General features: G+C 31.2%; 1 protein-coding gene across 1 annotated transcript in view; it reads right to left on the bottom strand.

Moving 5' to 3' along the window:
* Nucleotides 1–17,736, bottom strand: part of LOC148278942 (lachesin-like) — a 90,828-nt gene that overhangs the window by 15,338 nt on the left and 57,754 nt on the right. Inside the window, exon 7 of the mRNA XM_088230681.1 lies at nucleotides 13,720–13,845. Coding sequence (XP_088086807.1) covers nucleotides 13,720–13,845 — 126 coding nt within the window. The remainder of the gene's footprint in view (nucleotides 1–13,719; nucleotides 13,846–17,736) is intronic.

Below are 17,736 nucleotides of genomic sequence, written 5' to 3'. Positions count from 1 at the left end.
TTTTGCTGCCCTTTAATAATAAGGAATATTTTTATATATTTAAAAAAAATAATAATTACTATAAAAAAATACGATATAATCTTTTACAGAATATTTTATTTTATCTTTCTTATGCTAAACAAAAATATTATAACTGTCCATTATTTATTGTAGGAGCAGAAATTCATTGGCATTTTCTTGTATACTCACGAACAGGCCATGCCTTTGTTGGATTTTTTTGTTTACTAATACGTTTTTACGTTTTTATTGATATGTATTTCATTGCTAAGTAATTATGCTTTATTTTTTAAAAACTCCGTTTTACCTCTTATGTATATTGTAAAAAATAAATCATTTAATAACAAAAAAAAGACTGGATTTCAACCTTTGGGGAGTTATTAAGACTCAAATATTACAATAGTAATGGGGAGCATTTTAAATGAGGATATTTGGAAGTGGAGGCATTTACGAGACGCGTTTATTCATCGAGATATGCTGCAATCAGCATACCTATGCAACGTATTGTCTTTTGCTGTGTTTGGAACAAATGAAAGTGAGATTTAAAAAATACAATACTCAATTTGAACAAATACGTGGGTATTCGGTTTATAAATGAAAACCCTTTTAATAAAATGTATAAAACAAATTTGATTTTAACCAATTTTTTTCTTCTTCTGCCAACCGTTTTCGAAACTATGCAAGCTTCTTTATCAAAGTATACTCAACTAATAAATTCTATCTTATTTTATTTAATCAATATTTTGCTGTACAATTGGCATTAATAAGTATATTTAACACTTAATCTCAACAGTCTTAAAATTTATTTAAATTGTGTAAAAATGGCATAATCTAGGCGGACATGGCAAGTATGTAATCACAAGTCATGAGTGACAACACCGCTTGCTTCTTGAATGCTTGCCCATGCTGTAGAAACGCATCGACAGTAGCGTTTGATGAGATTTCGTTCACTGTTCTGCGGATTCTTGGCAGAGGGGAAAAGAACCCAATGTTAGTTTTATAATTTCCCACGGCAAAGACAGGATTGGTACGCAAGTTACGGCGAGTTACATTAAGGTTTATCTGAGCAAAGATATCATGGGCATCTATACAGTTAGATATTAATTTGTGCAAGAATATCAAACCGGCCAAAATCTTTCTGAATTCTAAACTAAATATATGAAAGTACACGTATGTATAAATCGGTAGTCAGGTGGCAGAAGAGATCATCTGTAATTTTCAGAAATGTTCAGAAGAGCTGAAATACGTCTCAATTTCAAGGCTTTAATCCACAAACAAAAATATTTTAGTGTTGCTTTTTAATAATAAATTACCATTCTAAATGGCGCTGATTTTTTTTTTGCTGCGTGTATTTACTGAAATATTAATTAAAACTTTTGAAAACTGAAACATAGACAAAAATACAGATGGTCCCTTCTGCCACCTGACTACCGAAATATAATAAATAAGTGGTTAAAACAATGTTGTTTTATTCATTTTATGATGATCTTGGTGCTTCAAAAATAAAATTTTTGGAAAACCCTTTTTTTGTCCATTATCAATTACCACAATGGGCTGAAATATATGCCAATAATAATATCTTGCTTTGATGGAAAAAGTGCAACAATAAGAATTTTAAAATAGAATTTTGTTCATTTAGATCACTAATTGCGACTGCAAAAGTGAATATAAATGTACGGAGCTAAATACGGTACCAAAATGCATTGCGAAATTACACGGACAAAACCAAGCTCCGAACTAGCCGTACAATAATGGATACCGGGTGTTCCAGATTAAATTCATATTATTTAAATGGATGGTTGAAAATATGTAATATCTCGCAACGCAACATATAATATAATTAATTTATTTTAATCCTCACGAGTTATTCTTTTTCAGTCTTATTCTCTCCACTGCTGGGTAAAAGCGTCTTCCAAACGTCTTCATTCCTCCCTATCACCCGCTTTCATCATTCATGTTTTACCGGCATTAAAGGTGATGTCGTCGATCCATCTTTTTGTGGCCTTCCAACAGTTCTTTTGTTTGCCGATGGTCTCCACTAGAATTATAAATTTTGGTTATCCACCTGCTATCATTTTGCCTCACCAGGTGTCCATGATCCACAATATTCTTGACTCCGGTTCAACGCATTATTTCTCATTTTTTTTACGCTGTCTCTTAGACATAAACCGAGCATCTGTCTTTCTGTTTTCCATGGATCGTTGCGTGCATTTAAATTTCTGGCTATTTTTTTGTGTTACAGACATGGCTTCTAGTCCGTATGTTGTGAATGACAATATGTACGATACATATATCTCATTTTTACAGGTGTTTATATATCTGTACCTCAAAGGATAAACCACTGGAGTCACACTGAATGAAATGTTCAAGATTTTGTGTTTGTGCGATTTCCAAAACAGCATTACTTTTAAACCAAATGAAATAATTTCAATTTATATAAAATTGTCAATGTAAAATAATTGTTATTTTTATAATAAAAATACATATTAAAAGGCGTATCTGGGCCTACTTATAAAATTAAAATGAAGTAATATTCGTAACTTTAAATTGCATCTTTATTTATTTATTTTGTTCATTAACGCTCTAAAGGCATTTACAAAAAATTAAAACGAAATTCATGCTAACATATTAAATAATAAACAGAATATGCAGAAAAAAATTGTGAAATTAGTTAAAAAGGATATGATAAAAAGTTTTACAAAGTAAAAAAAAAAACAATTATAACACAGGTATGCAAGAAAAAACAGTAAGCATATAAACAAAAAATGCAAAGATATAAGCTTATGAAATAAATTCTGTAAAGCAAACATTATTTATATAAAGTGTTACGGTAAGCAAGAAAGACATTTTTAAGTTAAGTTAATAAACAAGCAAGCATATATTATCACGAAAAAATAAGAAATAAAAATATGTATCTGTGAAATGCGTATTTGCCAATACTACAATGCAATTTGATATAATAGTAAAAAAAAATAACAAGTATAAGGTAATAAAAATAAACAAATAAGTATTTTTTTTTAATTTATGGAATTGAATTGTCAATATTAGATTTTCATACTATTTATTTTTCATTTTGTTTTCTTTTAAAATTTACAGTTTATATAGTAATTTATTATGTCTCAACTAAGCTGAATAAATTAATACTGCCTTTACTTAGCTGAATAAATTTATATTGTCTCAACCTAGCTGAATAAATTTTGGCACTATCACGGGAAGACAGGGTTTTGGTTACTATTTACCCTTAAAGCAAATTTTCTCAGAACTGATATTGTGGCTCAAATTTGTTTTTTTATCATCAAGAAAATGATTTGTTGTTGATGAAATATTTAATAAACCCTTTAAACATCTTCCTTGTCTACACCCAGTGGTTATATCAGTAACTGCATTGGTACTTAAAAGATAAGGTAAAAACTGTTCCTTTATTCGTCCGGGCACAGAATAAAATGAAACTATTTTAATATGATCAAATGAAACATGCTGTGTATTGTGGTACAATACTTTTGTATGCATAACGAGTTGACATTTTGCATTTATTCATATTTCTCGTCGCCTTTCCTCGCATTTCTTTGTGTCACTAATTTGATTAGGATGAAATGGCAGACAGCAATGATTTCGTTTTACTTTATGATTTTTCAATTAAAATGAGGCAACTTTTCTACTATTATAACTGTTTGATGTTAAAGAGACATTTCAAAAAAATAATCACAAAAATGAATATAAATTTTAATTAAGTAGAAAACCTTGTGGAAATGCAATCTTGAAGTTTTTTAAATTTCGAGTGCAGACACATTTAAGATGAAATTATTTCAGAGCATATATCTGTACCTCAAAGCTGAAAGGCTGGAAGTCACATTTTTTGCAAAATTAAGTTATGAATGTCATTTTCGTTATATATTCAGATTCTTTTATGGCTAAAAACATCGAAATCCACCGGTATACTACTACTGAAATAGCTTGTTCTAAAACACCAGTAGTGCAGTAGTAATACTCGTGTTTTCAACAAAATTCAACGGTTTGCTAGTATTAAAGAAGTGGATACCGAATAAATTCCACAATTTTTATAACGAACAACGCAGCGGGGATTTTGCACAAGATAAAGTTTTATTGTTATAATCAACCACACTTAGCCATTATGTAATTTTTTTAACCGTAAATTTCATTATTTTACTTTGCTTTTTTAACAAACTGTTTGAATGCTATAGATATCATGTCATTAAATTTATATTTACTTGTTGCTTTCATAAATAATTAATGTTTTAATTAATGGCTAGCATGTTTTCAAGAGATGGAAGAGTAGAAAAAGATGTTGAAAGAATAGTAAATGCGGGCAACAAAATGAACGGAGCACTAAGCACAGTAATTTCTAATAACAATATGTCAATCGATGCTAAACTGGCAGTGCACAACGGAGTTTTAGTCCCAACACTTATGTATGGAAGTGAAACATGGAACTGGCAGAGGAAGGATGAAAGCCGAGTTAACGCGGTTGAAATGCGACCTCTTAGACGAATAAGTGGGAAATCAATGTATGACAGGGTTACAAATGATGAAATCAGGCGAGAGTGTAAATCTGAGACAAGTATAATTGATAAGATTAAGATGGGTCTCTGAGATAGTTTGGTCACGTAGAACGAATGGACGACGAGAGAATGGTAAAACAAGTATATATGGCAAAAATGAACGGCAACGTTAGACGAAGACGACCAAGGAAGACGTGGCATGATCAGATAAACCAAAATCTTAAGTCTGGTCATGTCAAAAGCAGACAGAACCGAAAAGCATGTATGACAAGATGTATGAATGTGGAAGAGGCTAGGATTGTATGCCAGGATAGACGTGTGTGGCGGTTCATTCTCTCTGCTTACCCCTACGGGGAAATGGCGTGATGGTTGTAGTAGTAGTAGTTTTAATTACTGGCACGTGATTCAATGTTTTTGCTTAGTTTTGATAGTTATTTATTAAACTTTCTCTCGAGAAAGTTTTATAAATACATTCTACTTACATTACTTTTTGTAATAAAGTCCGAGGAATAATTAGGGCGCGGGCCGGGTGGTTAGAACAAAAAACATTGAAGTCCATATTTTAAATGTTTTTTTCTTAAATATTATTTTCAAAAGCCTGTAAGTCCAAAAACACTTTACTTCGAAAAATATATTTGAAACAGTTTTACAACTTTGAACCGCTCCCCTGAACAATTACCAAAAAATAATTTTTATTAAAATAAATGCCGAATGTGACTTCCAGCATTTCAGCTTTAAGGTACAGATATAATCACAGTACACACAATGTAAGATTCACGATTATAGTTTCATTTTTATTTTAACAATGGAGTCCTGTTGCCGACCGTAATAGAGCAAAATATGAAATTGGAAAAACAAATATAAAAGTAGACAAAGAGCTGTTGAAATGCGATAACTCAGGCGAACGCATGATAAAACCATATATGATAGGCGTACAAATGTCGAGATCTTGTAGTGTATTTGTGTGAGTTTGAGACAAGTTTTATGGAAAAAACTAAAAAAAAGAAATTCTTTGTTGGTTTGAACAGCGGAAGACGGCTAAAATATTTCTGATGCGAATGAATGTATGCAGATAAGGAGAACGACAGCGAAAGATATAGAATGACCAATTTAAAAATAAATTATGTAGATACGTAAAACGACAGAAAATTTATTGTGACTAAAAGTTATCTTAATCCATTGATTGAAACATTTTTCTCCATTTCTGTTGAAATAAATGTTCATCGTGGATTTTATATAAACCATTTTTCGTAAATACGACACGCCTACTCATACAAGTGCCATTCAGTGTTCCAATTCACCGGTTGCGAAATAATGATGTGCTGTTCCTCGATCAACACAGCACAAACTATGGCTTGCATGCATCAATGTCCCGATTATGTCGTATTGTAAACTTGAGACAAGATCTGGACTTTTTTGGGGTAAGTCTTTATATATTTCAAAAATCACTAAGATAGACTGGATCTTGTCTTGAGGTAGTATTTTTTTTTTGACCTAGCTTCAATTTTATTTAGTTGTATTTTATTTTATAAGTGACTGTATTTATTATAAGAAATTGTATTTACCATCGTTAGAATAGACTGCATAAGTCCGTCAAATAAATAAATAAACATAAAATATTTTGGAATTTACAAATGATTAGTTTTTTAAATACTCCGCACCACCGAATTAATAATTTGTTTATGCCCCATCGCTTCTGATTGGCCAATTTTATGATAAGTTACTTTCTTACAATCTTTTTATCGGAAAATTATGGTGCAAAAGGCACTACATGTGTAATATAACGCCAAAGTTATTAGTCTTTGATATACCTATTACATAAAAAAGTGATTTTTTGCGGTAAAGAAATACGACGTGTCATGTTGATTTTTCGAGATTTAAAATTAAAACTATAATGATAGCCTGATCCGTAAACTAAATGTTTGACTAAAAACAAAAATTAAACGTGATATCAAATTTAAAACTTTTAAAAATATAAAATAACTAACTGAGTTACGTTACAAAGTTTTATGAAATTCAATCATTAAAAAAAATCTATTTGCTAAAAAGAAGCCCAATTTAATAAGCTCTCTAAAGAAATGTTTCGTTTCAACTTAAGTGCATTAGTCGAACAAACAAGTTTCAATCAGAGATCCAATAAAACGCATTGTTTTCCTCTCCCTACCCTCCAAATAAACCAGGCCATCGATTGCAACAAGACGGTATAACATTTAACGATATAAAACCCTCGAGTTTTTTATCCCCGAATAGAAATGCTTGCCTGAATTTTTTATTACTTTTTGTAGATAAAAATTTGCTTTGTTGACTTTATTATATTGTTAATTAGGGCACGTAGGTTTTCACGGTCATTGTTTTCAATATGTACATTTTTTGGGTGATATTTTTTATTTTATTTATTTTACTTTTTGTACATAATGTTATTTGTACATTGGCGGGCTTATTGCCAAATGGCTTATCGTGTAAGTTAAATTCGTTTTGACGTTTTGTACTAGTAGATTATACCGTGTCGTAGTCGGCAGTTCGCACATTCCGTGTCATTTTTGTAGTGTGTAGTGCCGGGAACTATGTGAAGTTTAATTTCAACCCACCGTCTTCAATTTATATTATTCAGGTGTTGATGTATTTCAATTGCCTCTTATATCATTTGTGCACTGTCGTTTAATGCAAAACTTTTGTTCGAAAGCGAAAAAATGTCCTGTGTCTAAGAAGTGTTCCGCCATTGCAGATATTTTAAGATTTTAGATATTTATTTTATTTATTGCGGATGTTCCGCTATTGCAGAAGATGGCTTCAGCAGTGTTAAACGAAACGTTGAAACGAATCCAACGTACATGGTATGACCTAAAAAAGATACATATTGTTAAAAAGAGGATCAAACTGTCAATAGCGACCCAGTGAGTCAAGATGTGACTGGAGGGTGTGATTTTATAAAATGCTGCGAAACGCCTAGTTGCATAACACCGGCAACACTACTGATTAGTTCAACTCGTTAGCGTCCCGGTTGTGAACCTTGGACAATGGGATCACACTCACAACAATTTAATCACAATAAATATAAGGGAGGCCGAAAAAAAATACCAAAACTAAGAGGTTAAGGAAGGTTACTCCGACAGTTATTTTTTTAAAAGAAGTCAACGAGAAATCCCTCGGGACACCTTTTCCCAGGAATCACTATGGCCACCAGGGCGTGGACATTCAATAAGGAGAGTTGAAGACCTGTTCCGAGTAGCGCATGACAGAGCTGCTTTCGCTTCAGTGATAGCTAACAGAGAGAAACCTGGAAAGACACGGGAAGAAGAAGAAGAAATAATGCCTCTCACACAAAAAATGTTGTCAACTTGTCTTAGTTAAATACAAATTTATTATTTTTTATAAAAATGGAAAAATTGTAAAATATTCATTTTTAAAAATAAAAAAATATTTTTGAGTCTTGGCTAAAAAACAGATTATTTTGGCGATTTAAGATATTTTTTTTAATTAATTCGACGGTTGAAATTTGTTATAATTACATCGACAAACATCGGTAAATATCTAACCCTCTCACTGTGATTCGGGCCCAGGGAAGGACGAGGGTGGTTATCCACCATTTTTATGATTGTTTTTCAAAGTCCCGTCTGTTCTGTGAGCACACAAGTCATGGTTTATGGCACAATACGTTTTGTTAAAGTTAACACAATACTAGATGGCACGGGTCAGTGCGCGGGACTCGAGTTGCGAGAAACTTTTTGTTACGTATGAAGATTTTTCCGACGGTAGCTCTGCCTCCCCCCGCCTCTCAGAACTTGGAATATGGAATTATTACTTGCGTTATTTGTGTTTATCCAAAACTTGATGCGAGCAAGCAATTTCAATAATCCTAGGGTGAACATTTTGGGAGTTGTATTTATTATGTTTACGATTGAATATCAAAACAGTAATTTATATGAATATTGTTGAGAATTTTCATTTCTTATTAGTTTTTTAACTTTCTTTCTTTAACTCGGAGAATCCACAATTCGATTTTTAGTGGGTTAATAATTTTAAAAATGTTTTTTTTCTTTCTTATTGTTTATGGTGTATTTTAATTTGATTATCATCATCCACCGTTCCGCGTCCAATGGTGCACAAAATACTGAATTTGTGAACAAAATGCAGCGTAGTTATTATTATATATATTTTAAATAATCCCACTTCGCCTGTTTATCTGAGAGAGCTCATCCAACTTTTTTCACAACACGGACTATCTCTCCGTTCTAGTAACGAGAGAACCCTTTTAATACCCTGTCATCGCTCTAATTTTTTTGCCTCCTCTTTCACAGTGGTAGCCGCTCGATTGTGGAATAATCTACCCACTAATGTTAGAGACGCCCCTTCTTTATTTACATTTAAGTCAAGATTGAAATGTCACTATCTAAATATTTAAATTGTTCCTTTATCCTTCTTCTTTCCTTCCCATCCCCTCTCCTCTGTTCATAGTATAATGTTATTTTTTTATATATATATATTTATTTTTGTTAATTTTTGCTTTTAATTTTGTCCTTAAGAAATAATGTTTGAAATACTGTTTTCCAAATCAAGAATCTTCAAATAATTTGTGTATTCTGCAAGCTTAATCTATGAGAAAAACCCCGCAATGGGGTAAAGACATTAAAAATATAGCATACTTATTTGTATGAAAAAATAAGCTGGAATAATCAGATAGTTTCTTGGATCACCGCAGGCGCTAGGCGCGCTTTATTTATAATAATATTTATACACGGATAAAAATACAAACAGTGGAAATGATTTAAAATAAAAAATCATTATTTATTTGTTTTTCTGTAAATAAAGTTACAGTAAAACATTATTACGGTTATTCAAATATATTGGTAAGCTGCGCATAATCACTTATTTACAAGGTTCGCCCCTGATTCTTTGTGACTGTGATGCTTTACACCATAAAATGAGCCTCATCCTCGGGGATCACTGGTTAAACCTGAGGATATTGAAGAGCTCGCCCCCTACCCTAATAGCCCGATACTTAACGGATCTGGGCTTGGAGGGGGAGATTTGGCAAAATTTAAACTCTCGATTTCTACACAGTAGCTAGGCAGTTTAAAGACCAGGGCTTAGAAGGCGAGAACTATTCACATGGACCCGTCACAATAGATCTTTACAGGTCGCAGTGACGTCAAGGGCTTGAACAGCACTGACCCCCACCTCTTAGAATAAGAACATATTAATTTATATATATATATTTCTTATTCGTCTATATTCAATGTTTTATTAAATAAGATTTAATAAAACGAGTAAATGTCACTATCAGCATGAACAAAATTTTAGCATAAAATTTTACATTGCATTACTTTAGTTAGATTCTATAATTTCCTCAAGTAATGAAAAAAACAAAATGACAATAATTTTTATAACAGGCTGTATAACCATTAAATTTATTGTTCGACGGTTTAATAAAATTTCTGGAACCGACATGCTTGATGTCTGATATAAAAATACGAACCAGTGTATTCCGAATCCTGAAGTTATATTAAGTAGACGCGATAGGGTATTTGCGTTGTATGTACTTTGTACTGATCGAGCCGTGATGGCCAAAACATGGTAACCGACAAAAACAGTATTTTACAGAACACTTTTTTCTCTCAATTAACAAAGAGTTCACTTTTAGAACCAAAATCTGTTTCGACTATTGATTTTATTGATATCAATAAAATACAATATAACGTTTTTTTGGTTTTACTCGCAATGTTTAGATGTATTTACCACCAAATGGAATATCTGGATGACTTGGACGGTAGTGTTACATACACAGTGATAAATTACCGTTGGCGATAAGCCGTAATGAGGAATTCCACTGTTTTCTAATTTATTAGCGTACTATTTAACTAAGCAAAAATATAACTTTTTTTTTGTGCGTTATTTACAAAGATATGATTTTTTAAAGTTACATTTATCAAATACCGCGCCAAATGACTGTAATCAGCGTGTCACTTTTCAGTAGTGACGTCATAAAACTGTTGGCGTTCTTACTTTCACTGACCTGACAAGAATCTATGGAATATTGCTTTAATTACTTCATTTAGTTGATCGTAATTTGCTCATTTCTATGTTATGGTTATTTTTACGAACGTTTCGATTTAGAAAAACCTAGAAAGTTGACATAATCTCTGGTTAAAATGTCAAATTATACAAATTATACTCTTTTTTTCTATGGTCAAAACGTTGCAAGGACTTTAAAGTGGAAACTGGAAATACTACACGTAGATGTAAGGAGTGACGTCATTATTTACGATTTCAAAATAAATCCTATTTTTAACATTTTTATTTATTTTTGCGTGCGTTTTTGAGATATTTTATCCTACTCCAAATTTTTTAAATATTCACGTGTACACAAAAACATTTTTAAAATTAATTCCGGGTTGGGATGGAATTCCTCATTGCAGTTATTATTATATTGTATTGGGTGTCCACACAATACAATAAAAAAATACTGAGTTTAATACAGAAGTGGAACGTATGCTCAACTTATGGTTGATCGAAAAAAGTTTTTTGTATTAGTGATAGTTTTTAATTTTTAATAATCTAATTAAATATGGTAAAATATGTTATGAATTTTCAAGTAAAATTATTATTCATGTAGGTTAAGTATGAATAATCGAAGCAATTTATAAAAACCTGCTGACGAGTTGTATGTATAAAACTCAGCAGGGCTTTAATTTAAGACTATTATGCAAATATTTTTGAGAAAAACATTTAAAAAAAAACTCTAGTATTAGGTGTTCTGATAACCTATCATCAGTTGTATCGTTGTAATCGTTTTACATAATACCAAAAACTAGTTGTGTTTTATAATACAACTTAAACTCGTGTAGGGTCTATATATACGAAGTGTTTTATTTTAAATATATCTAACGTATTTATTCCTTGTTGATTGAGCGGAAGACGCGATCTCCTGTAAAATATTATTTTTGTCGGTTACGATATTTTGGCGATCATGAGTTGATATGTTTGCCAGGTTCGCTTGTCGTTTGCCGCGTTCCCTAGCTCCAGAGAAAGCAAGGGCCACGCAGAGCCTAGCAAAGTTGAGGCGAGTTGGTAGAATTTCAGCCAGTGAGTATTCCGTCCACGTTGCCAATGAAAAAGTCCGTTAAGGCAAATATTCGATACTACAGCACGCCAAGGAACTGTTTCTTAACTTTTTTTGTTTGGATGTTTGAGTCGGGACTGCATTTTGAATTTTAAGCAGCTGTTATTGCTCGGAGCTGGAACGAGATACGAGAACATACACACTAGACAATCTTCCAGATTATAAAACTGACAATACCGCTTATGCGCTTTTAACAAAAAACATACGATGTTTTGTAATTTTTATTTTACTTGATTTTTATTCTTTCTAGATTAAAAGGTACAAGTGCCGTTTATAAACATACAAATATTTATATATATATTAGTATTTCGCACATATAAATTACTATTATGGAGTAAAGTGTACACATTTTATAGTTATACATAATACATTTTATAGTTATAAAATGTAAGAGTAAAGTGTACACATGTTATAGTTATAAAATGTGTACACTTTACTGTTTAGTTAAACACTAGATAAAAAAATATAAAATTAACATAAATTTACAAAATACTGTTTAACACAAAAATTACGAAATACATCTTCAAAGTACAAAAAATAATAAAAAAAAAACAAAAAAATTAGGAGAGAATATGTGCTTTTTATCAAATTTCCAGTGTTGCATTCGACTAAAATGCATATTCTAAAAAAATCGGAGAATGTTGTTTTTCTGTTTATTAAAAAAGTTTGTTTTGTAACGTTTACAAACATTTATGATTTTTTATGGATACTGAATTGATTGATTTCCTTACAATTTCTTAATTTCTACATATTAACTCATTTTTAATGGATTTTTGTATTTTTTCAATAATTTAAACTGACATTTGATACATTTTTGAAAAACGGATTTTTACACAAAATGCACCACTGTTGGTAAAAAGCGTAGAGTTTGATAATTATAAAAAGATTTTTTTATTTGAAAATGAATTATTACATGTTTTGGAATTAAACCTTAAACAAGTAACTAGGCACCTTACTAAATGAAATATTTTAATATTAATACTTTTTAGTTTTGAAAATCAATCATAAACAAGTACTTATCGATGAAAAGTATTTTTTCTTTTATCCGGACAGTTTTTACACGCTTTCACGACACAGTGATTTTTATTTTCTTCTAGTTTCGAATTAAATGTCAAGGTCACGTCAAAACCCGACTGGCGGTTACAAATTGACTGAATTCACATTGAGCATAAGTTGAGTGTCAAAATTTTTAAAGGCTCAGGGTAAATCGCGGTCTGACGATTCTTCATTTACAGGTATTCCCGTGTTTTCCCTGGATTATGGCACTAGAGCAGTGATTTTTGCACATTTTTATCTAAGCACGATGAGGACTCTTGGCCAACCACACGAGGAGATGAAAGGAAAAAATTCACCCTTATTCCGAATTTATAAATAGCTCAAAAAAGTTTAAAATAAATAACGTGTGTTCTTATATACGAAAAAACGTTTGTTCAACTGGCTTATAGTAGTAAACAAAAACTAGAAATTGCATTCTGTTAATTCAAAAACAAAATATTTTCGAAACGTAAACGCATAAGCCTCAAATTCCAAAATGCCTTAAAAAAAGAAAAAATAGAACCAAGAATAATAATTTTGTTTGGTTGCAATACAGAATCAGTAATTTTATTATAGTAAAAAATACATTCTGTTAATAAACACTTAGCGCTTACTACGATCGTTGTTAAAGGATTGATTCTATATTTTAACATCAAAATCATTTTTTACTTATTTATTTATAAATTTGTATAAACCACTTTAAACTTTAGACGTCGGCTGATTTTGAGGTTACCTTTTCATTATCAGGACTTGAACTAACTTAGAATTACTTGAAAGAAGGAGAGAGAAAGATAATAATACGAATCATAACGGGAATCTTTTTAAAAAAGGTCTAGAAATTTAATTTAATTGGTCATTTATTATGGGGAATTTTTGGTTATGGGCTTCACTAATTTCTAGTCTTCCTAGATTGTCTAAACGAATATAATTTTTATTAATTTAAAAAACCATTTTTTTATCAAGAAACGGGTGTGGAAATTTGACAGTAATACCTAATACACAAATTGAAAAAGAACTAATGAAACATTTTAACTGTTTTGTTCTTACCTTTGTCTGTCGCTGGGATGTCCCTGTGTTTACCTCCGTAGATAGAATTGTCGAACTCTTCAGGGGCGGACGGGGAAGGCGGGGGGGCAGTGGGCGGGCCGGGGCTAGTAGTAGGCGGAGAAGATGCTGCAAAATAAATAATGATGAATCCATCTACTTACGTTATTAATTTAACTCTTAAAAGACTGTGCTAAAAATTTCCTTTACAAACGGTGCTGTAACGTTGCACAGTGTTTTGATTCATACTAACTAGACGCAAAAAAATCTTAAAGGTCTCGAAACCTACTCATGCGAAGTATTCTATCCTGCTTCGTGATAAAAACTAGTATTTTATTTGTTGTTTTTATTATTGTATGATAGTTTACTGAAATTAAAATATTACTTTCTCAAGGAATCCAAATCTATGTAAAAGTACTTTCTTGAAACATACCATATCAGATTTATAAGTTTTAATTTATTCAAGACACTTTTATGCACTGCGCTATGATCGACACTTCCGCATTGAAAAAAATTCCTCAAAATCGTATACTTAGTTTGGGCACTTTCAACACCAGGTGCCAGGCCTGCCAACGAAGAAACGCGACATGTCGCCAACAACTGAAAAACTGAATTCAGACTCTCTTTGCTCGGCGTTGATTTCGGTTGTTTCGACACGACAATGTTAACGACTTTAAACATATAACGATATCACGGTTAGGTTGTGCCAGTATTCTCGGCATTCGTTTGATTGTATTTTTTCTTTGCGATAGTCAATAAAGTTGATAATAAACTCAACATCAATATTTCAGTAAAATCTTTCATTTATACACGCCCGTTCCCATACAACAAAACTTTCGGGTAAGTCGAAATTCCATAAATTAATTCTTTACGCAAGTCAGTATCGCTGCAACTGACCATAAAATAACCAAATTTATCTTGATCGTAGAGCAACAGTGAGAGTATAAAAACAATTTGTAATCAAAAAAAATATTTATACTTTCAGATGTACCCATTAGTTAACGCTTGTATTAGTCATCTTAACTCTTGTGTGGCTGTGATGTCACACTAGTCAACATTGGACACAAGACTCGAATATCTCTATTATTTTTTTAAATGATGAATGTGTATTTTTTGTAGTCTTCAAATGGACATTTTTATACCAGATTTGGAAAGTAAAATTTATACAACTGTGCTGAATGTTAAAACAAAAAATATTTATCCTTAAATCGAAGAATGAATGTCCGCTAATTCAGCAACACATCTACATAGATACCTTATACAAGAGATAACACGCGTGAAGATAGAAGTCATAATGATGAAAACAGAGACGCCGTTCTGCGGCGGGTGTTGTCTAAAACATATTAAGTGTTCAGTCGGTTGATGACAGTTATGGGGGACGCACGCGCGTAAAATAAGTGGCTATAAATAATTTAAATTTGTTTTGCTATAACAAGGCTTAATTATTTATTTATTCGCAAAAAATATAGAAAAGGAATTATTAAACCGTATGTCTCCATGTTATTTTTTTTTCAAATGTCTGAACTTTAGAATATTTCATCTTTTACTAGTGGTAACACGATGTTACATCACCGCGCGCAAAAGGATTATTTACCACAGTCTTTTAAAAGTTAATTAAGCATGCATTAGATTTAATTATCAAGGAATACATTCATGATGTCATAGTTCAATTTTAAAGTGAGTTTCTAGCGTTCAGCTTGTATGAAACGAAACACGCATTACGAAACTCTGCATTGCAAAAAGACAAAAAATTAATATAAGTTAACTTATACTTTAACGGACTTAAATCCAGTTTAAATTTCTCTATTCCATAATTTATAAAAGTAATCGTATAATTTAGGCATGTGGCATAAAATACGACTTCGCCATTTAAAAAAAAAATCGGTGTTATATATTTAATTCTACGTATACTCACGTGACAGTAACCACACATTTAGGTGATATTTAACTTCATACAATGGGGAAGTTCAGTGGTTTTTTTATTATTTGTTTAAAGACTATTAAACCAAATAAATTTTTTTTTTTTTTAATTTTTATGCATTGTATTATCAGCGCTATGATTTTATAAATTTTTTTATTTCTGAAATTACTCCGCGTGTCACAGACGTCACCGCCTCGAGTTCTCTTTCACTTCTCGGTCAGTTCGGCCGATTAGTCCGTTGACTAACCGAAAACCGGAAATATTTCTCAGCTCTCTTATTATTGGTTGATTTATATAAACTAGTGACGTCGTTCAAAGTAGTTTGTTTTAATCAAAATATTTTTCATTATTTTATTCATTCATTTTCAAGAAATTTGGCGTACAATTTAATGCTCTAATTTAAATCTTTTGCAACACAGAGGCAAAACATTTTGAAAAGGGAATATGGGAGTTTAGGCATTTACAAGGCTGATGACCTGTCATTGGCTGGTTTAAGTGGTCACTTTACCCACGGTTTAACATTCACCAGTCTGCCTATGTTTGAACATCCACATTTCCTCAATTCTTCCATCTGTCGACTTTTGTGAAGTGGAGAGAATCCAGTATGGAGAGAATCCAGCCAGTCAGCAGACATTTGGAGATACTCAAAACATTGTCGAATTTAATGCTCTAATTTTTACTGCGCCTAGGAATTTTTTTTTATATCCAATTTCTTTTAAGGGTGAACTTCCTCATGAAAACAACATAAAAAAATAGTATGTCTACCCACGTCAATATATTTTATAGTAAGGTCAATGCATTATTTTTAATGAGATAGATTTTATATTTTAATATAAATACATGTGAATTGAAGCAATATATTAATAAATTGATTTAATATAAAAATGAATGTTCATGACTTATGAAGCGCTTAAAATATTACAGGTAATTGAACTAGTCATTTTTATCCCATCATAATGTCGAATAAGATCAAATTTTCTGATAGGGCAATGATATTGTATAAAGACCCAACAATAAAATGGTAAACCATAAAACCCATTGCTTGTGGTCCGCGTCGAATCCCATCAAATACCCATAAACCAACCGTTATATATTTTTTAACAATGAAAATAGCATTTCGTTGCCATAACTCAGAATAATAACCAATCATGATAATAAAGAGGGTACTTATTTATTCATACTGCCCAATCACAGGTTTACATAACAAAAGAACCTTTATTCTATTATAGGTATTTTTAAAAAGGTAAAGCTACCTACCGCATATTAAATAATTGATAAATTATATCCAAATGTATACACATTAACCGGCAATAATTATTAGAAATCTAAAGATTCCACAGTAATTGTTAAGTTCCACAAACATTACTAAAGGTACATGTCTTACTTTATATAAATCAGTTTTTGACACACCGACATAAATATTTATTAATTATTTATATTTATTTCGGGCGGTAAAAATTTTAAAATTGAATTGTACGGCGATAAGTTTCTCAAAAACTTATTTGAAAAATTAATTTAAATGATTTAAATTATAACAAACAACATCGATAGACATCACTAGTTCTTCTGAATCAACCGATGATAGTGTTTTTTTATAGGTTTCCGGCTTACTGGAAGCCAACCCACCAATCAATTGAACTCACCGAAGAGATCTTTTAACGTCTCAGGGAAAATAATTTCAAAAGAACAAAACTGAAAAAAATATAGCGCTGGTAATGCGGTGCATGAAAATATATGTTTTTTTAATTAACTTGGTTTGGTAGTCTATAAAAAAAATTGAAAAAACAAGTAGACTACTTCATGAATTTTTTTTAGCGTGTACCTTTTCTTTTAGTCCATAGACAGGTCAAGTGCAATAATTTAATAATAATAATTGTAAACTATCATAAAGATTACATTTTAGAGTACTGCTCTTCAATCTGGGCTCCTCATTATTCTAGGCACCAATATTGTTCCTAAGATTTATTAGTTATAAATGACTTGTTAGTATTGAATTTTTAGATTATAATTTATTATTGTACATTTTGATTTTTTTTACTTCTTAATTTGCAAATAAATGTTTAGTAATTATTTGTTTAAAATACTTTATTTTACTTATA

Source organism: Micrasema longulum, unplaced genomic scaffold (assembly GCF_059751315.1).
Source record: "Micrasema longulum isolate JH-2025_06_02 unplaced genomic scaffold, ASM5975131v1 h1tg000806l, whole genome shotgun sequence".
In the NCBI taxonomy this organism is placed as follows: Eukaryota; Metazoa; Arthropoda; class Insecta; order Trichoptera; family Brachycentridae; genus Micrasema; species Micrasema longulum.
The sequence above is the reverse complement of the archived record's forward strand: the minus strand, read 5'-3'. Positions and strand labels throughout refer to the sequence as shown.